At 47.7% G+C, this 21,468-nt stretch overlaps 1 protein-coding gene across 1 annotated transcript; it reads right to left on the bottom strand.

Moving 5' to 3' along the window:
- Window positions 1-12,412: 12,412 nt before the first annotated feature.
- Window positions 12,413-18,646, bottom strand: LOC123044220 (uncharacterized). Its single transcript, XM_044466896.1, has 4 exons — window positions 18,185-18,646; window positions 18,001-18,051; window positions 13,031-13,164; window positions 12,413-12,673 (listed from the first exon to the last, which is right to left on the bottom strand). Exons 1-4 carry the CDS (start codon window positions 18,566-18,568, stop codon window positions 12,562-12,564), a joined length of 681 nt encoding a protein of 226 aa, XP_044322831.1. The 5' UTR covers window positions 18,569-18,646; the 3' UTR covers window positions 12,413-12,561.
- Between the last annotated feature and the right edge of the window lie 2,822 nt (window positions 18,647-21,468).

Genomic DNA, 21,468 nt, shown 5'->3' with positions numbered 1-21,468 from the left:
TAGATGCATTAGCCCAAAACACATTCGTATTGCCATGTCATAGCATGCATCATATTGTGCATTGCATTGATCGTGTTTCTTCTGTGTTTGCCGGTGTTGTTCCCCCTCGGTAGACGCTGTACCGATGATGTGATCATTGACACTAATGAAGACTCAATGTTATCTTCAGAAGTGCCAGGCAAGCAAAACCCCCTTGTTCATTCCGATACAATCCTACTCTCTCGCCCTGCTCTCTTTTACTGCATTAGGACAACAACGAGTCATTTGTTACTTGCTGCGGTAGCTGAACCCCTTTATCCTCTGCATGACCTGTCATTGCCACAGTAAATAGATGAAACCCACTAGTATGAGTAGGAGTTGCTTGAGCCCTGTTGTGCCTACTCATTCATGTTTGTTTGTCATGCCTGCTACTGCTTAGAGTTGAGTCAGGTCTGATTCATCGGGAATGAATCAGAGGTGTGTGAACATGTCCTACTGTGTGTGAGCTAAATGTGTGAACACGATTTGGTAAAGGTATCGGTGAGAGGCCATGTAGGAGTACATGGTGGGTTGTCTCATTGAAGCCGTCCTTAGGAACTGAGTTCTGTGTTTGTGATCCATGATTCAGCTACTTCCATGCATTGGGCCCTGAAATATGACCCCGCTCGACTTCTTATTCACCCTAGTCCTCTGTCCAGGAGTTGCAAGTAGTTTCTGGTGTTTGTAGCTTACTGGAGGCCGTGGACAGCGCTGACCCTAGGGGTGGGCTGTGATGCGGTAGGTACGTGGCACGGTGTACCGGATGCCCGTTAGGTGTCTCGGGAACCCTGTTCACATCGTTTGGGGCTGTGAGCGAAACCCCGGCCGGATCTCCTCATGGATGGAACCCGAATAGGCGATAAACCTGGACTAGAGACTTGAGTGTTTAGGTAGGTCGTGGTCTACACCCACGTCGGCTTTCGCTTGAAGTCTGCCGAGCACATGTCGTGTGCAGACGCTAAGTGGTGGAAACATGTATGAAGAAGTACACCCCTGCAGGGTTAACATCATCTATTCGAATAGCCGTGTCCGCGGTAAAGGACTTCTGGGTTGCTTATATCAGTTCATAGACAAGTGAAAGTGGATACCCTAAAATACGCAAGATAAGCGTGAGTGCTATGGATGGCGTTCTCATAGGGAGACGGGAGCGGATCCATAGTGGTGTATTGATTTGGTGAATATGTGGACTCGTGTGCGCCACCTCAAAAGAGTTGCTTGCAGTCGTAGTTCAGGATAGCCACCGAGTCAAAGCTGGCTTGCTGCAGTTAAACCCCCACCATCCCTTTGTTGATAATGATGCATATGTAGTTAGTTCTGATGTAAGTCTTGCTGGGTACATTTGTACTCATGTTTGCCTATTTTATGTTTTTGCAGAGAGACTTCGGTCTCGCTAGTAGTTCTGCGTGGACTTCGACGTTTAGCTTGTTACCTCAGCTACGATCTTGTGCCCTCGGCAGGATCTGGTAGATAGTCAGGCTTCTCAGCCTTTTTCATTTATAGATGTCTGTACTCAGACATGATAGCTTCCGCTTGTGCTTTGACTTGTATGCTCTGAATGTTGGGTCATGAGACCCCTGTTTGTAATATCTCGCTCCTCGGAGCCTAATGAATAAATACTTGAGTTTAGAGTCATGTTGTGATGCCATGTTGTATTTGCACATATCGAGCATATTGTGTGTATGTTATTGAAATGCTTGGTATGTGTGGGATCTGACTATCTAGTTGTTTATCCTTAGTAGCCTCTCTTACCGGGAAATGTCTCCTAGTGTTCCACTGAGCCATGGTAGCTTGCTACTGCTCCGGAACACTTAGGCTGGCCGGCATGTGTCCTTCTTCGTTCCTGTGTCTGTCCCTTCGGGGAAATGTCACGCGATGAATACCGGAGTCCTGTTAGCCCGCTACAGCCCGGTTCACCGGAGTCCTGCTAGCCCAGTGCTACAGCCTGGATTCACTCGCTGATGACCGACACGTTCGATGCTGGGTCATGGATGCCTGTCCCTGTAAGCTTGTGCCACTTTGGGTTCACGACTAGCCATGTCAGTCCCGGGTTCTCTGTCATATGGATGCTAGCGGCACTATCATATACGTGAGCCAAAAGGCGCAAACGGTCCCGGGCCAGGTAAGGTGGCACCCGTGGGAATACCGTGCGTGAGGCCGCAAAGTGATATGATGTGTTATATGCTAGATCGGTGTGGCATTGAGTCGGGGTCTTAACAGCGTTGGTATCAGAGCCAGGTTGACTGCCTGTAGGATTACCAAGCCAAACTGGTCGAAGTCGAGTCTAGAAATTCTTTAGTTATACGTAGGGGAATTGATTGTGGGTTGAAACGTAAGGCTCTTTTTACTCCTTATACCTCATGGCCTTCTGATCTGAGTCATCATCTTCTCTTCTACGGGGATTAAGAACTAGGCTATCCCTTCTTTCTATCAGGATCACGTGTTACTAATCCGTAGACTTATAGAATTGTTGGACTTAAGCCTCTGTTCAGTTTCTAATACCTCCATACGTTAACTGTTGATCTCGAAACCTTGATATTGTGCTTCCGAGTGGTTATGCCACCATTTTTGTAGCATGTCTCAAATCTTTTTGAGCATTTATAGCCGTTATGCTGTCCGAGTCATCCCAGGTTTCTAAACAATCTGATGCACTTGCAAACCCTTTCCCTCCAATTTTTTTTATGTTCCTTTGGGCCAGGTTAATCACACTAATTTCTGAGTTGAGGTATTCTATTGCCTCGACATATATGTTGGAGTTATCATTATGACCCTAGGTGTCCTAGGGGATCATCTAGTGGTCTAGCCATGATCTGTGTTTCCAGTGTGATGATTCCGGCCGTCATTATCGAAAGCATCCCGTGATGCCATTTAGTTAGTAGGCATTCTATTTCTGGGTTCTGAACCCGAGATTCACCCCATTTACCTCATGTTGATAGTGTTGCTAGTTCCTTTAGAAAATTAGTAACTTTTGCATTAGTCCTCGAGGTCCATGGTATTTTCCTTCTTCCAAATACTATGAACCACTTATGGCAGTAGTTTGTTGGATCAAAAGATCATAAAAGGAGTGCTCTCGATGGGTTCTCTATTCTATATTGCGACTCTGCTAGTTCAACTTTTCTGCATGGGTTATCCGGAAAATTTTTTGTTGAACTTGGTTCAACATACTAATCTATGCATCCACAACTCAGAAAATATATGTTCCTTTGAGTTGTCCCCCTTTAGTTGTCTTCTGACCCGCGTCTATCAATTGATAGTCAAGAGTATGTATGCATTCGTTCATCGATGCCTATTATTCTTGTGGTCCGTCAAGCCATTCTATTCTGGAATGACTAGGAGAAACAAACTCCAGAACCTGACCCATACCCAGGGTTGGGTCTAAGCAGTTGTGCTCCGCAGATCAAATTGCTAATCCAGCTTTTGTTCTGTTCTACCTTGGAGTATTACCATCTTTTATATCGGGATTATTATAGGAACTGCACACCATCCTATGAACTCTTGGTACAGTGATACTTCTTGCCATCATTGTTCATTCCTCGGTTCATGTGCTATGGTAACCAGAATGCCGACAAGTGAATCATGGTGTGTGAAATCAATACTCCTAGCAACTCCGTTGCTTGGTAGTTAAATGGACGATAACCTCATTCTTAGCGTGTTGATTATTGAATCGTCACCCTAAGGTTGATTGTGCTACCTAGTCCTTATTTCTGGTGCACTCTCCGATCAATGAGTTAGGATAGTGCCAATCCTTGCTTATTTGATCATATCGTCTTGCTCTGGAAAGCGAGATTGTTCTCGAGCTTACTAACATATCGGTGGTTCGTGATTTTCCGAATATCTTCTCGGAAGTATTACCAGGTTGTCACCTGGCCGCTATGTTGAGTTCGTGACCAAGTTGGTTTTCTTATAAATCACTCCTTCTCCAAGAATCTGTGTTGGATATTCCTGAGCTAGTTGGTTGAGCTAGACAACAACTTGGAGAGTTGGGAGATAAAAGCTTGTCTGACTTAGTTCATGTTAAGGGATATCTTCTTGTGTGTGTGTGTGTGTTGAAGAAGGATGACATCTCCACCGATTGGTCCTCGTGATCAGTTGTTGGATCTATTGTCTTGTCAAAACGTGTGAGTATGGGCTATCGTCAAGTCAAATCAGAAACCAACGATGTTCGTAATGTTGTCTTACTCGTGGTTGATCCCTCGAGCATACACCATTCCATCTTTTGGTCTGACCAATACTATCACCTTGTTCACATAATGGCGGAATTCCAGTGATATGAAAATTCTGATGAGTTGTTGTTGAGCCCATCAGCAACATTTTATCTCCTCCATAATTCATGATGAACATCAAGCTAGCGTTGGAAACTTGTGTAAGCATTATCTTCGTGTTCCGCTCATGAGGTATATGTTCGGATGAAAGGAGTGACTTCCTCTGATTCACGTGCATTTGGTGCAAGTTGTCGCCGTGAGTTCGGGAAAGATTGTTTTTGTTTTCTTTGGAATCATCCCAAGTCAGTCATGCATGTGCGAAGTATTCTATGGTCTGATAGACTGATCATCTTCATTCTATACGTATCCCTAGTACACCAAGCCACTGATTGATTTATTCAAGGAGAAGAAGCTCCTTCTTAAGAGTATACCTTACGTAAGGACTTTGATATCCTCGATGATGGTTCCCCACCGGAACTCGGTAGTGTTTTATTGTAAGACTACCATGTGATCATGTTTGTCTGGGACAACATGTTCACATGTGTGTAGCAGAACCAGCTCATGTTTTGGAGCTTGCTATCGTAGTTCATCTCCCGAGAATCCCGCAACGTCATTTCGTCGATTTGTGTTGCAAACTTTCATTTTTCTTCCTAGACCCGATGGGTCTGGAATATTCTGACACCAACCAGATCTGAATCTCAGGCAGACTTGATGGTTGGAATGTTTCCCAAGAACTACAATACTGGTCCCTCTATAACCGGTAAAGTGGATGTCATGGCCAACACACCCCGCCGGAAGACCTGTTATTGTAATATCTTGTTTGAGGAAGTTGGTCACCTCCCCATAAGGACTTCGTAGGATTTACTCCTTAGATGTTCCTTATGGATTTCTTTTGTGTTTCCAAAGTACGACCTTTACTTGATGTTCTAGATACCAGACCATTTCAAGGAATGGGATACGCTAGTACATCAAGGAGAACATTAGAAGCGGAGTGCTAAATGTCTCTCGGTCGATCATGCAGATTTCGTCCCCTTGGCCTCGCTAAGGTGAAATCTGAGAAAGTGTTATCCTCCTTTGCATCTGCATCGTCCATCGCTAGTCATCATGGTAGTATGATGTGTTGTCAGCACCCTTGACATGGATGTTGGTAAAACCTTGATGATTATGGAAATGCTCAAGTTCTTGAGAGCACGCACAAGCGCTAGGTGTTACCATCGGCACTAACTGGGATTGCTCTCAGTTTCCTCGGTTATGCTATAACTTTTCAAAACAGTGGACTCACTCTCTATTGTTGAGCTTCCCCCCCCCCCCCAGTTACTAAAATCATCCCTTGTGTTGTCTTCAACAAGGTAATCCACATCATCCATTCTGGCCCGGAATGTCATTCCACCGAACTCCTCCAAATGATCGATTGTGATTTGCCCTAGGCTGATATAGAGAGTTTCAATGATCTTTGAATCAAAGGTAATTCTTTTTGCCACTTAAGGGGATATATCTACGAGTCATGGTCCCTAAGGTGTCTCGTTGTGATATCATGACAACCCAACTCCTCGCTACATGGACAACCGTTCCCCACCCTCTTAGGTGTGAAATTGTTGTCTATCTAGTGAACCATCATCATCTGTTTCACTCCATCCCCTAGATGTGTGTCTCGTGTCTCAGCTCGAGAGATGTTTATATCTCACCCCATGAGCTGATCCTGAGTTGTTCGGTCTTCGAGAAGATAGATTCTTCTAGAGTTTCCTTTCCTCTTCTCGTCATGTTAGTTGGAGTTCCCAGAACAAGACGACAAGACAAAGATGGTGATTGAATCAACGCCCCTATGAAGTGCACCTGGATCGTGAGTATTATACTAGTTTCCGTTCCCCCTTCATCTTACCCTACGCTTGAATCTCGGGACGAGATTCTTGTTTAGTGGGGGGTGAGTTGTCACAGCCCTAGATTAGCCTTGTTGTCTTTGCTTGATATTCATGTCATCATGTCTAAATTTAAATGAAATTTGAATTGAGGAATTTTCAAAGCCTCAGAAACCTTCTAAAAATGATCAACATTAAAATCTTCTCAAAGAAGTCCAAGAAAATGTTCCTCTTAGTCTCTGAAAATATTGCAAAGAGGTAAAACTCAAAACAATATTTTTGGTATCTCAGAGTTAATTATTTTGGGCCTTTGAATTAAATAAATAACTATTTGCATTGGATATGTATTTGTTAATTAATTAATATATGTCCAATAATTCTGATCTTTGATGAAGGGCTTTGGAATAATCCAACTAGTCCCTACCATAACTATCAGAAGCAATAAAAATGATTTAGTGTCTAAAACTAAATCAAAACAAACTACAGAAAAAAATAGAAAACAAAACAGAAATATAAAACAGAGCACTTACCTGGCCTACTTACCTGGCTGGCCCAGTTACGGCCCAGCTCCTCCAGCAGCCCAGCCCACCTCCTCCTCCCTGTCGCCTTCCTCCTCGTGCCAGTAGGCAGAGGAGGGACACGGCGCACGCGCCCGAGCTCGCCACGCCACCACCCTGCTCGTCTGCATCGCCTGGCCACCGCGACGCCTCGCGTCATCTCCTCGGCGCTGCCCCGACCCCCTGGACTCCCTCTCTCTCCCCCAAACGCTCTCCCCTCCTCTGTTCTTTCCGCCACCGAACGCGTCCGTCGCCGCCGACGAGCGTCGCCGTGGCCACAGCCACTGCCTCGCCTCGTCGTTGCGCCCAGAGGCTCCGCCTCGACCCCCTCTTCCTCTCCACCAACCCATGCCCCGCCGGACGCCCTGCATCGCCGCCCACGCCATCTTCCCCATCTCCGGCCGCCCGAGATCGCCGGTGCCCGCTCGCCACCTCCGAAGCCTCCCCGAGCCCACCGAGCTCTACTCCCGACCCCTTGTGAGCTCCTACGCCTTTCCCCTCTCTCCCCGCAGTCTAACTCGCCCTCTAGCACTAGCGCTGCCGCGCCCGAGAGCTTGCTGCCGCCGTCCATGGCGCCGCCGCGGCCACAGCTGCTGCCACTCGCTTCCGAGCGTTGCCCCGTGCTCAGCACGCTCCCAGGAGCCGGGCGCGCCCACCAGTTCGACCTACCGTTCCCCTAGCGCCAACCCGCACCAACCCCGAGCTCCGGCCGCCGCCGCGAGCCTGATTCCGGCGAGCCCGTTCGACCTCAGCCCCTCCCGCTTGCTTAGATGGGTGCGGCTGAGCGCCAGCTACGCGTAGATGATCGCTGCCGCTGTTTTGGTCGCCGGAGGGTGTTCCCCGAGCCCCTCCGCCGCGTCTGGACTCGTCGGCGGCTAAACGCCGGCGACCGTTGACCCTTGACCGGCGTGGGTTGACCCCACTGCCCGGTTTGACTCTCCCCTCTCTCCCACTGACATGCGGGCCCCGCCCGGCTAAACAAGTTAGTTAGGGTTAATTTTAATTAGGTTAGTTAGTCCAGACACTGACACGCAGGGCCCACAGGTCAGTTTGACCTGGACCAGCCCGTTGACCTGCTGACGTCACTATGAGGTCATGCTGACGCAATAATTCCTTTCTGGAATTTAAATAAATTTTAAATGATTTAATATTTTCAGAAAATGTCCAAAACTTCTAAAAATCATATAAAATCAACCGTAACTCAGAATGAAATAAATTATATATGAAAAATGATCAGAAAAATCCAATCTATCCATCTGTACCATTTTCATGCATGTTAGAACAACTTATAGCTGTTGTTTAGCACAAATCAATTAAATGGCATTTAAACTCTCACATATGGAGTTTGAATTTGAACCTAGTGTTCAAACCAACCCCATTTAACCTGTTGCTAGATGCATTAGCCCAAAACACATTCGTATTGCCATGTCATAGCATGCATCATATTGTGCATTGCATTGATCGTGTTTCTTCTGTGTTTGCCGGTGTTGTTCCTCCTCGGTAGACGCTGTACCGATGATGTGATCATTGACACTGATGAAGACTCAATGTTATCTTCAGAAGTGCCAGGCAAGCAAAACCCCCTTGTTCATTCCGATACAATCCTACTCTCTCGCCCTGCTCTCTTTTACTGCATTAGGACAACAACGAGTCATTTGTTACTTGCTGCGGTAGCTGAACCCCTTTATCCTCTGCATGACCTGTCATTGCCACAGTAAATAGATGAAACCCACTAGTATGAGTAGGAGTTGCTTGAGCCCTGTTGTGCCTACTCATTCATGTTTGTTTGTCATGCATGCTACTGCTTAGAGTTGAGTCAGGTCTGATTCATCGGGAATGAATCAGAGGTGTGTGAACATGTCCTACTGTGTGTGAGCTAAATGTGTGAACACGATTTGGTAAAGGTATCAGTGAGAGGCCATGTAGGAGTACATGGTGGGTTGTCTCATTGAAGCCGTCCTTAGGAACTGAGTTCTGTGTTTGTGATCCATGATTCAGCTACTACCATGCATTGGGCCCTAAAATATGACCCCGCTCGACTTCTTATTCACCCTAGTCCTCTGTCCAGGAGTTGCAAGTAGTTTCTGGTGTTTGTAGCTTACTGGAGGCCGTGGACAGCGCTGACCGTAGGGGTGGACTGTGATGCGGTAGGTACATGGCATGGTGTACCGGATGCCCGTTAGGTGTCTCGGGAACCCTGTTCACATCGTTTGGGGCTGTGAGCGAAACTCCGGCCGGATCTCCTCATGGATGGAACCCGAATAGGCGATAAACCTGGACTAGAGACTTGAGTGTTTAGGTAGGTCGTGGTCTACACCCACGTCGGCTTTCGCTTGAAGTCTGCCGAGCACATGTCGTGTGCAGACGCTAAGTGGTGGAAACATGTATGAAGAAGTACACCCCTGCAGGGTTAACATCATCTATTCGAATAGTCGTGTCCGCGGTAAAGGACTTCTGGGTTGCTTATATCAGTTCATAGACAAGTGAAAGTGGATACTCTAAAATACGCAAGATAAGCGTGAGTGCTATGGATGGCGTTCTCGTAGGGAGACGGGAGCGGTTCCATAGTGGTGTATTGGTATGGTGAATATGTGGACTCGTGTGCGCCACCTCAAAAGAGTTACTTGCAGTCGTAGTTCAGGTTAGCCACCGAGTCAAAGCTGGCTTGATGCAGTTAAACCCCCACCATCCCTTTGTTGATAATGATGCATATGTAGTTAGTTCTGATGTAAGTCTTGTTGGGTACATTTGTACTCACGTTTGCCTATTTTATGTTTTTGTAGAGAGACTTCGGTCTCGCTAGTAGTTCTGCGTGGACTTCGACGTTTAGCTTGTTACCTCAGCTACGATCTTGTGCCCTCGGCAGGATCTGGTAGATAGTCAGGCTTCTCAGCCTTTTTCATTTATAGATGTCTGTACTCAGACATGATAGCTTCCGCTTGTGCTTTGACTTGTATGCTCTGAATGTTGGGTCATGAGACCCCTGTTTGTAATATCTCGCTCCTCGGAGCCTAATGAATAAATACTTGAGTTGTAGAGTCATGTTGTGATGCCATGTTGTATTTGCACATATCGAGCATATTGTGTGTATGTTATTGAAATGCTTGGTATGTGTGGGATCTGACTATCTAGTTGTTTATCCTTAGTAGCCTCTCTTACCGGGAAATGTCTCCTAGTGTTCCACTGAGCCATGGTAGCTTGCTACTGCTCCGGAACACTTAGGCTGGCCGACATGTGTCCTTCTTCGTTCCTGTGTCTGTCCCCTCGGGGAAATGTCACGCGATGAATACCGGAGTCCTGTTAGCCCGCTACAGCCCGGTTCACCGGAGTCCTGCTAGCCCAGTGCTACAGCCTGGATTCACTCGCTGATGACCGACACGTTCGTTGCTGGGTCATGTATGCCTGTCCCTGTAAGTTAGTGCCACTTTGGGTTCACGACTAGCCATGTCAGCCCGGGTTCTCTGTCATATGGATGCTAGCGGCACTATCATATACGTGAGCCAAAAGGCGCAAACGGTCCCGGGCCAGGTAAGGTGGCACCCGTGGGAATACCGTGCGTGAGGCCGCAAAGTGATATGATGTGTTATATGCTAGATCGGTGTGGCATTGAGTCGGGGTCTTAACAGCGTTGGTATCAGAGCCAGGTTGACTGCCTGTAGGATTACCAAGCCAAACTGGTCGAAGTCGAGTCTAGAAATTCTTTAGTTATATGTAGGGGAATTGATTGTGGGTTGAAACGTAAGGCTCTTTTACTCCTTATACCTCATGGCCTTCTGATCTGAGTCATCATCTTCTCTTCTACGGGGATTAAGAACTAGGCTATCCCTTCTTTCTATCAGGATCACGTGTTACTAATCCGTAGACTTATAGAATTGTTGGACTTAAGCCTCTGTTCAGTTTCTAATACCTCCGTACGTTAACTGTTGATCTCGAAACCTTGATATTGTGCTTCCGAGTGGTTATGCCACCATTTTTGTAGCATGTCTCAAATTTTTTTGAGCATTTATAGCCGTTATGCTGTCCGAGTCATCCCAGGTTTCTAAACAATCTGATGCACTTGCAAACCCTTTCCCTCCAATTTTTTTTATGTTCCTTTGGGCCAGGTTAATCACACTAATTTCTGAGTTGAGGTATTCTATTGCCTCGACATATATGTTGGAGTTATCATTATGACCCTAGGTGTCCTAGGGGATCATCTAGTGGTCTAGCCATGATCTGTGTTTCCAGTGTGATGATTCCGGCCGTCATTATCGAAAGCATCCCGTGATGCCATTTAGTTAGTAGGCATTCTATTTCTGGGTTCTGAACCCGAGATTCACCCCATTTACCTCATGTTGATAGTGTTGCTAGTTCCTTTAGGAAATTAGTAACTTTTGCATTAGTCCTCGAGGTCCATGGTATTTTCCTTCTTCCAAATACTATGAACCACTTATGGCAGTAGTTTGTTGGATCAAAAGATCATAACAGGAGTGCTCTCGATGGGTTCTCTATTCTATATTGCGACTCTGCTAGTTCAACTTTTCTGCATGGGTTATCCGGAAAATTTTTGTTGAACTTGGTTCAACATACTAATCTATGCATCCACAACTCAGAAAAACATATGTTCCTTTGAGTTGTCCCCCTTTAGTTGTCTTCTGACCGTCGTCTATCAATTGATAGTCAAGAGTATGTATGCATTCGTTCATCGATGCCTATTATTCTTGTGGTCCGTCAAGCCATTCTATTCTGGAATGACTAGGAGAAACAAACTCCAGAACCTGACCCATATCCAGGGTTGGGTCAAAGAAGTTGTGCTCCGCAGATCAAATTGCTAATCCAGCTTTTGTTCTGTTCTACCTTGGAGTATTACCATCTTTTATATCGGGATTATTATAGGAACTGCACACCATCCTATGAACTCTTGGTACAGTGATACTTCTTGCCATCATTGTTCATTCCTCGGTTCATGTGCTATGGTAACCAGAATGTCGACAAGTGAATCATGGTGTGAAATCAATACTCCTAGCAACTCCGTTGCTTGGTAGTTAAATGGACGATAACCTCATTCTTAGCGTGTTGATTATTGAATCGTCACCCTAAGGTTGATTGTGCTACCTAGTCCTTATTTCTGGTGCACTCTCCGATCAATGAGTTAGGATAGTGCCAATCCTTGCTTATTTGATCATATCGCCTGGATTCACTCGCTGATGACCGACACGTTCGTTGCTGGGTCATGTATGCCTGTCCCTGTAAGTTAGTGCCACTTTGGGTTCACGACTAGCCATGTCAGCCCGGGTTCTCTGTCATATGGATGCTAGCGGCACTATCATATACGTGAGCCAAAAGGCGCAAACGGTCCCGGGCCAGGTAAGGTGGCACCCGTGGGAATACCGTGCGTGAGGCCGCAAAGTGATATGATGTGTTATATGCTAGATCGGTGTGGCATTGAGTCGGGGTCTTAACAGCGTTGGTATCAGAGCCAGGTTGACTGCCTGTAGGATTACCAAGCCAAACTGGTCGAAGTCGAGTCTAGAAATTCTTTAGTTATACGTAGGGGAATTGATTGTGGGTTGAAACGTAAGGCTCTTTTACTCCTTATACCTCATGGCCTTCTGATCTGAGTCATCATCTTCTCTTCTACAGGGATTAAGAACTAGGATATCCCTTCTTTCTATCAGGATCACGTGTTACTAATCCGTAGACTTATAGAATTGTTGGACTTAAGCCTCTGTTCAGTTTCTACTACCTCCGTACGTTAACTGTTGATCTCGAAACCTTGATATTGTGCTTCCGAGTGGTTATGCCACCATTTTTGTAGCATGTCTCAAATCTTTTTGAGCATTTATAGCCGTTATGTTGTCCGAGTCATCCCAGGTTTCTAAACAATCTGATGCACTTGCAAACCCTTTCCCTCCAGTTTTTTTTATGTTTCTTTGGGCCAGGTTAATCACACTAATTTCTGAGTTGAGGTATTCTATTGCCTCGACATATATGTTGAGGAATTCCATCTTCTACTGCTTGAACAATATTGGTTGACTTGTTCACACCGTCCGCTATCACTTGGCTGCAAATGGTTGTTTCAGAAACAGACAATAAGAGATGAGCTAATGAGTTGAATAATTATCCACAGTTCTCATGCTTATGACAGATTCAATTTTCGACTAAATATGTCTACGGTGTTAACTGTAAGCAACTTTAAATCAATATCACATTCAGTATGCGGATTTAAAACTTAGTTTGGTCTACAGATGTGAAACTGAGTGCAGGTCAGCTGCAATTAATGTGTGCCGAATAATATAAACCTACATCAATTTGCAACGATAGTGCTACGACATAGATAGATAAATCTTTGGTTTTCCATAACCAAAAAAATAGATGAACATCCATGTGAAACTCAGGCATATAGTTATCTTGCGTTTACCTCAAGTCGCTAAGTTCAAGGGTGAAATCACTGATTTCCATGCCAGAGAGTCTTACAGCTGTCATCGTGCTCGGTAACTCATCCAGAGCTGCATCAGCCAGCAGAGCAAATGAATTTGCAGCTCTCCTCATAGCCTGTTGAATAGAACTGAGTCTGAAAACTCAATCAAATAAAAACCATACAAATGGCTATGAAATATCGATTTTGCACCTCCAAATTAAGAAATTAAGTAGTGCGTTAAAGGGGCAAAACAATGTGTGGAAGCTGAGGGGTATTTTCACAGCACATAACCATCCTCCCAACCTGTCATTTTCAGACACCACACGTTCTCTTATTTCAATCTTCAGCAATCAGCTCCTCAACTCCCATAACTTTTTCTTTTTCATTCCCCCTTATCGTCAAAATAACCATTGCTTCTCCTAACTCGCGCACACATAACATAAATTGCCACAAAGTATATTAGTTGATACAGCATGTTATAAACATTGGTTTTATGACTAATGAGATGCCACATTATTAGCAGCTCCAAAACAGAGATAATATGTTAACACTGGCACTTGAAATATATACATGGAATTCCATGTGGGTCCAGTCATGAGTTCCAGATTTTCTGTTGAAGAGAGAAGAGTGTTGTCAGGTAAGCCCAAAAAATAGATTTGTGGGAACGCTTGGGTCGGAGGGTAGTTCATTAGAGGGACGAGATGCTCCTTTCTCTCCATCACCCAACTCCAAGCACTTCCAACCCCAGGTAGGGGGGATTCGCAATCTCTTGGTGATGTCCTCCTTGAAGGTCCTCGTGGGTGACGTCTGGCAGTGTAGACGCAAGGGCAACTCTAACTTTAGCTAGCGTCCAAGGGCCACATTGGCTATCGCCGGGTTTTAAGGCAACCCTAGCATTCAGCTAGACCAAAGGCACTCCAGCACTAGGCTAGTCCGAGGTCAACTCTAGCTCTAGGCTAGTCCAAAGGCAACTCTAGCACTAGGCTAATCCAATGGGAGCTCTAGCACTAGTTTAGTCTCCGGGCAAATGTGACCGGGTTCAAAGGGGCAGCGCCCCTCGCGGCAGTCCCTCGTGAGTTCGGGTAGCGCCCGTAACCTCAACGTCATGTGGATCCACACTGCGACCCCAACCGCGTGAATGTCCAACATTAGCAACGCCGGCTGCAGCGCCTAGCTCTGCTCTGTGCCTAGCCAAGGAGAGGCAGTTGCGCCTATTTGCCATGTTCCATACCTTGCCATGCCAAGTCGGTCGCGCCACTCTGCCTTCTCCAGGTTTGGCCGCATCTGGGTGACTGTGGCTTCATCTAGCGTTCCTAATTAATTTATGCGTGGCTTGGGGTAGATCAGTGTGATTTGGGGTAGATCCGTGTGATTTGGTGGTAGATCAGTGTGATCTTAATTGATGTGCAGTCCATGTATTAGGGTGATCGTTGGTATAAGGGTTGGTTCTACACATTGTAATTCTGATCCTTGTACCAGCTCTACCCTTCTACATGAAGGCATGCAGTGAAGATCATCACCGTTGTAGTTCGGGTCCATGTGTAATATGCTTATGTTCTTCATTGCAGTGCTCTGCACGCAAGTTGGTCCTCAACAATGCTGCTCAGGGCAGCTGCTCCAAGGGCAAGGAGGTAGCAGAAGGCAGCGCCTCCAAGAGGCGTCGGGGGAGACCGGTGAATGTTGGGCAGTAGGTCCAACCCACTTCTGTGGGTTGCATTTACTTCCTATCCCCGATGCCTCCAGTGAGGACTTGTCCTCCATCCCAAGGAGATCACTCTCAAGACTAACACTGGATGCAACTGGATGGTGAGGCTCCGGGAGGGTTGCCATGGATCAAGGGTGGCCCGGCTTCGCCGGAGCTCGCCAATTGCAAATCCAGTATTTCCTCATCTTCAAGGTCACTGTGTTCGACCGTTCATGCGCAGAGCTGGTGATCAAGTGTGCTCAACACAACCCAAAACTTGCTAGGGTCGAAGAGTGAGGGCTTTGTAATCTCTGTCGTCGTTAGTGTCAAGGTCCTGAACTCGTATTATGGGTATGACTGTGTGTTGCACTTGCCTTACTGTTGCTATTATGCCTATGACTCTGTGTGCTGGTAATCTCACCACTAGAAGAAGAGGTGTCTTGCACGTAACCAAACAGCAGCACATTGCATCTAGGGATCTAGGGAGAACATGCTTACAACCAAACGTCCCCCCCCCCACTGCCTCTTTCAAGTGAGGAAGGCCATATATATAGGGAAATAGTTCAGGAAATCACATGGCATGCCATTATGCTACATACATTGGTGCGCCCATCTTTCTTAACATGGTGAGTGGTGTAGGAATATTACTAAGACATCTAGCATATTCCTTTTTTTTTTCTAGAATACACATAGCATGTGTATCATCTACTCCCTCCGTCCGAAAATACTTGTCATCAAAATGGATAAAAAGATATGTATCTAGAACTAAAATACGTCTAGATACGTCCCCTTTTATCCATTTTGATGACAAGTATTTCCGGACGGAGGGAGTATTAAAGAAGAAGAGGCAAAAAAGCCAAGTACAATGCCTTTTGGCTATTACAACACTAATCTCCAGGATTAGCAACCGCACCCACTATGCCTACCACGAGCATGCCTCATCCAGTCCAACCTCTAGCCGAAGACCTCGAGGAAAAACAGGGAGCAACCAGACCGCATCATGATTGAAGCCGCAGACCTTTGCAACAACCATGTCTCTAGAACAGCCTGGACCAACGTGCCCCTCACCTATGCGCCTAGAAGGAATCGGCATATGGACAGCGGGGCCGGCCAGACCTGCAGGAAGCATTGTCGAGGAAGTGTTGATGTCGGTGTACATTGCACCCGAAGGCCCACGCCTGAGCAGCAACCACCATGGGGGACTCCACGAGCAACCTGGACGACGCATCCAACGAGGGGGGCGACCCCATGGCACCGGCGTTGCCGCCTAGTCCAAAGAGCCGGATCTAGGGTTTCCCCTGCTGCACGAGCAAGGGAGTTGTGTCAGAGCCATGACAACGCCTCCAAGGAGTGGAAGGCACCCGCAGGCGTCACCGGCGGCAGACTCGGCCACGTGTAGCAAGAATTTTTCCCAAGCCATGACCACAACTCCCAAAGTCCACCGATGCTAGAGCAAACAGGAGTATGCCGGCAAGGCCAACCACCGCAGCAGGAGGAGACACACCTCGTCGCATCTCCGCCACCACCACCACCAAGCCAACAAGATCCTGGGCAGCCTCAGCGGCCCGACCTCAGACTCAAACCCTTGCACCACGCAAGTATGCATCCAAGTCAGGCCCCGGCAGCTCCTCCCAGCACCACGCCTATAAGAGCACCGCCTTAGCACCAAGCCGCGGGATTTTGTGGAGCGCAGATGCCTGCCGCTGAGCGTCACAACGCCAGCACCAAGGACACCAAAGCCACACCGGGCTGCAGCGTCATCGACTCCCCTCCCATACCCAAACTGTGAGGCCGCATCGTCTGGCCAAGGGCACAGCGCCGCCAAAGTACTCGAAGCCGCTCACCAAGGGGCTGACACGCCGAGCTACAGCCCACCCCATCGCCAGACCTGACCGTCGTGCCATCCCCATGGCCACGGCTGGCCGGCGCTACCAAGAGTTCACCAAGGCCGTCGTCCAGAACCGATCTCCGCCACTCGTGCAAGAAAAGGCCGGAGGACCCCGTCTCTTTGGGAGGGGGGCACATCGCCACCGCGGCCGAAGTCAGTGCCAGCGAGGGAGTCGCGTGGGGCACCTGTGGTGGGCTAAGGTTTCAAAAAAATGAGATCCACCCCCAGGTGCCCCCACGCAGGCACCCCGGACATATTTTTATAGAAGAAGCCCACCCGGGTGAGGCATCAGAAATTCGCTCCCGACGGGATTCAAACCCTGGGCGCAGGATACACCATTGAGTTCCCTTGCCACTAGGCTACTGCGTAGTTCTTAGTGGGCTAAGGTTCCGACCCCCAAAGCCGCCACGGGGGAAGGGTCAAGGGGGGAATCCAGCATGAGAGAGTGGTGTGCGTTTGGCAATACTCCCTCTCTTCATGTTTAAATGGCTCATCTCAAAATTCTCAACAACCAAGAAATATGGTGAGTGGAGGGGCATGAGTTTCATGGGTTCAAATTTTCCCAATAAAATGCGCCTCACATGTTCGACTCCTGAAGTGATAATGCAGCACCCTCCCTCTAGTTGGAGATATGCAATGGGCATACGATACTAGTGTATGATACTACTTCTACAATGCATAGTATCATAAGTTTAGATTGCCTCATTTACTGTCATGCATGACACAATGTAGTACAACATTTAATATGATATGGTATCTTGCCAAATCTTCTCTTTCCTCATTTAATTGTGTGCCACCTCAGCAAAAATGTCTAGTTGGCATGCATGATACCGCTTATGATACTCCCGCTCCAAACAGCCTGAGTGTAATTCCCCCTCTCTTATCTCCATGGATTAAATGTTGCGTCGGCTTCAAAGCATTTTTAACTCACCGAGACTCAAAATGGGGCTAATATAACGGAAATCTGAAAATTTTGAGATAGGCCCTCTAAACCAGAAGGGAGAGAGTATTTGGGAAGGGGAATGTGAGTTAAGAGCGGAGAATTGTATTGACACTAGAAATAGGATGAGTAGTTTTATTCCGAATGCTTTGTTTGGCACATGATAAGAATTATGTGTGAGAATTTGAGGAAACTTTATTCCTTTGTTTGGTTCGCGGGAATCAACGAGGGAATAGATAAGGGAAGATAATGTAAGTTATGGTGAAGGGTTAGGATGGACTCACTAAAACAATTCCTTTCCAAATAAAACGGTGAGAGTTGGAGTATAAATTCTCATGCCTAATCCCTTCTCAATTTCCACTCCCCCACACCAAACAACAAATTTAAAATCTCGTGCTCATTCATTTCCCGTTTTCTAGTAACATCAACTCGAAATTGCATTGAGAAGCCAGACTTACGAGCATCGTAGGAATCGCCACCGCTACCATGCTGATGAAGGCAACGGATGTCTGGAGAAGGCAACAAAAGATGGGGGAAATAAGAGGCACTCCATGACCTCAAGATTGCAGCAATACGGAAGAATTAATCTTTCAAAAACTCAAATAAAAACTGAAACTAGATGGCAGAGACTCAGTGTCTCACCGTGACGGCGACGAAGGTCAGGAGGAAGAACACCGGGTCCCCAAGACCAGCGCGGACCGCAAGGTGATGGGCCGGAGGGCCCGCCGGGTCCCCGGCGCCAACGCTCTCCACGTATCCCTCCGCCCCTTCTTGCGCCCCCCGCGCCTCATCCTCCGTCGCTCCATTCTCCTCCTCCTCCTCCCCCACTAACGCCGCCGCCGTCTCGCTCTTGGCTTCGGAAGCGCTGGAGAGGCGTTTCTTGGGGAGAGGAGGTGGTGGCTGTGGAGCTCGCAGGGAGGCGAGGGGAGGGCGCGCGCGGCAGGGAGTTGGTGGCACGAAGACGGGGCGGAGGGGGCGGGGAGGCGGCAGGCGGAGGAGGCCGTGGAGCTGGCGCGCTGCCGCCATACGGGAACGCCTTTGCTGCGTGCAAACCCGTCGAGCGAGTAGCCGCACTTAATTTTGGTGAAATGAATTTGTTGGATTTTTTCTTTTTTTTAAAACTGGTGAAAAAACGATATTTAGGTTTTGCATGGTACAACAAGTCATGACTTCCCACATTTGATCTTTCAACCATGTCAGAGCGGGGTACGGAACAATAGCAAATCGAGATTGGAGGACAACAAATGCCCGCTCGACATCCTTCCTGCAAGCCTCCTGACACTTGGCAAAGTAGGAGTTCTTGCCTCCTAGCACAAGGGTTGAGGTAGTCTTCATAAATGTGGACCATCTCAGATAGATGCCATCTGCTAGGTAGTATCCTTTATTGTAGTGGTGCCCATTAACCTCAAAGTTCACCGGAGGAGCGTGACCTTCAACAAGCTTAGCAAAGACATTCGAGCACTGCAGAACGTTGATGTCATTGTGAGTTCCTGGCATACCAGAGAAGGAGTACCAACAGAGGTCATGTGTGGCCACTGCCTCAAGTACCATATTGCAAGCTCCTTTGGCGCCTTTGTACATCCCCGCCAAGCAAGTGGACAGTTTTTCCATGCCGAGAGCATGAAGTCGATGCTTCTAAGCATCCCAGGGAATCCTCTTGTTGCATTCTATGCTAGGATCCGAGCAGTGTCTTCAGCATTGGATGATAGCAAGTATTGTGGTCCAAACACTGCCACCACTGCCCTGCAGAACTTGTACAAACACTCAATGGTTGTGGACTCGACCATGCGTCCATAGTCTTTCAGTTTATCACCGGGAACTCCGTATGCAAGTATCCTCATAGCTGTCGTGCACTTCTAGAGTGAGGTGAATCCAAGTGTGCCGGTGCAATCCTTCATGCACTTGAAGTAGCTATCGAACTCCCGGGTGGAATTCACAATCCTGAGGAAGAGCTTTCGGCTCATCCGATAACGGCGCCGAAATACTTTCTCGTCGTGCATTGGAGCATCGGCGAAGTAGTTGGCGTAGAGAAAGCAATAGCCCTCCAAACGATGCATCTGCTTACTCTTCTGGTGGCCCGGCGCTGAGCCACCTCGCCACGGCTTTGCATTGCTCGCGAATAGGCCGACCAGAGCGGCGAGGACCATGAGGCGCTCTTCGTTCTAGGCGTCGGCCTCGGCTTCCTCCTCTAGCAACACCACGAACGCCTCCTCGTCGTCCGAGTCCATCGGCGAGCAGACAAACCGCCGAACACCTGGCGGACGTGGTAGGCGCGTAGCCGCCGGTATCCCCGCATGTGCCGGAGCGCCAGAAAGCTCGCCCATGAGTGGAATGGAGGATGCAGCGGTGAACCCTTTCTTTTCCGGCGGGAAAATGGCCTTCCTAGCGGCGGTGGGCAAGTGGGCTTCGCCGGGATCGGCACGGCGGCGGAAGGGGTAGTGCGCGGGGGGCGAAGATGGACGTGCAAAAGTCATTTTTCGCCTGACAGTGGTGGCCCATGCGCCGTTTTTCCTTCCACCGGAGCCCCCAAGCGCCCCCAGTGCCCTGGGTTCGGCCTGGGATCGCCGGGCCAAAAATGGGCCTAGCCGGCGGAATTCAGCGTCCTTGGGGGCGACTAGTTTCTTTTACGCCGGTGTAAAAAAACTCGCCACGTGAAGGCCGTTGGGGGCGCGAGTGAAGATGCTCTTACACATGTTGAGATATGCGTGTTGACCAGCTGCTCTTTTAAGCCGGAGTCACGCATCTCGTGTCCAATGGTACAACGCACTGAGTGATCGTATGCAAAATTGTTAAACAAAAAATGTGGACCAAATGACCCTAAAAAGAATGTGGACCAAATTTTTAGCGGTACTACCAAAAAAATAAGGTCACTATATCATAGAAATTAGTTTATGTACCCTAGGGTTTCTCGAGTCCTCCGGCCATCTAGCCGCCGTGAGTTTTCTCGTCGATCTCCAATACTCGACCGCCTTCTCCGTCCTTTACCTCATCTCATCAATGGGCTACTAGGAGGAGCGGCATAGGGTTCAACGTCGTTTTGAATTTAATTGGATCTTGCAATCAACACCTTCAGTCTCAAACTTAATATTTACCCTTATGTGAACTAGCAAACGTGATACTTAGTGGCATCATGTCAACTAGTGAGCGGAGCAAAGTCTTGTATCCTTTTAGCCCATGTATGACTACTGATGTTAGGGTAGGGCGTGTAGCATATTGAATATCCTTACGAGTGCAATCACCGATGAGTACTTAGATGGGGCTTTACATGACCGATTGTTTTCAATACCTCATTGACATAGTCCGCAGAATTCTAGCAAGTTGGGAAGATAAGTGTTAATTAAGGTTGTGCCACATGCAATTTCTGCTTATGATGTTTAGGGCCTGTTCGAAACCTCTCCAAACTTGTTGTGGAATTATCACGTCAGATGTCCTAGTGAAAGAACTTAGTCATGGAGCCATCGCGACTAGGTTAGCTTAGAGGGGTTAAACCAGACAAAGGACACAGGGAGTTTATACTGGTTCGGCCCCTTGCGGTGAAGGTAAAAGACTACTCCAGTTGAGGTGGAATTGATGGGGGCTCGATAACCAGGGAGCGAATACGCTTTGCCTAGTTCTCGAGTTGTTGTTTTTTGTCCCTGAACGCCGCCGGGTCGTCCCTTTATATACAGAGGTTGACGCCCGGCCGGTCTACAGAATCCCGAGGGCGGCTCATACAAGTGTCCGGCTCGGTTTCTTCCTATCCCTAACTTACACCACAAGTTACACATCTCAAGGTGGTTTACCTACATGGGCTCTAATCCGCCATTGGGCTCTGGGCCTCTAAGCTTCTGTATTTAAAGCGCCATAGTCTTCGTCTTCATGGGTTTCTATACAGATGACTCCTTGTGAGTATAATCTGGCCCCACCTGGGCGGTTTATACTCAGTA

Source organism: Triticum aestivum, chromosome 2B (genome assembly GCF_018294505.1).
Source record: "Triticum aestivum cultivar Chinese Spring chromosome 2B, IWGSC CS RefSeq v2.1, whole genome shotgun sequence".
Taxonomy (NCBI): domain Eukaryota; kingdom Viridiplantae; phylum Streptophyta; class Magnoliopsida; order Poales; family Poaceae; genus Triticum; species Triticum aestivum.
This window is presented reverse-complemented; position numbering and strand designations above follow the sequence as displayed.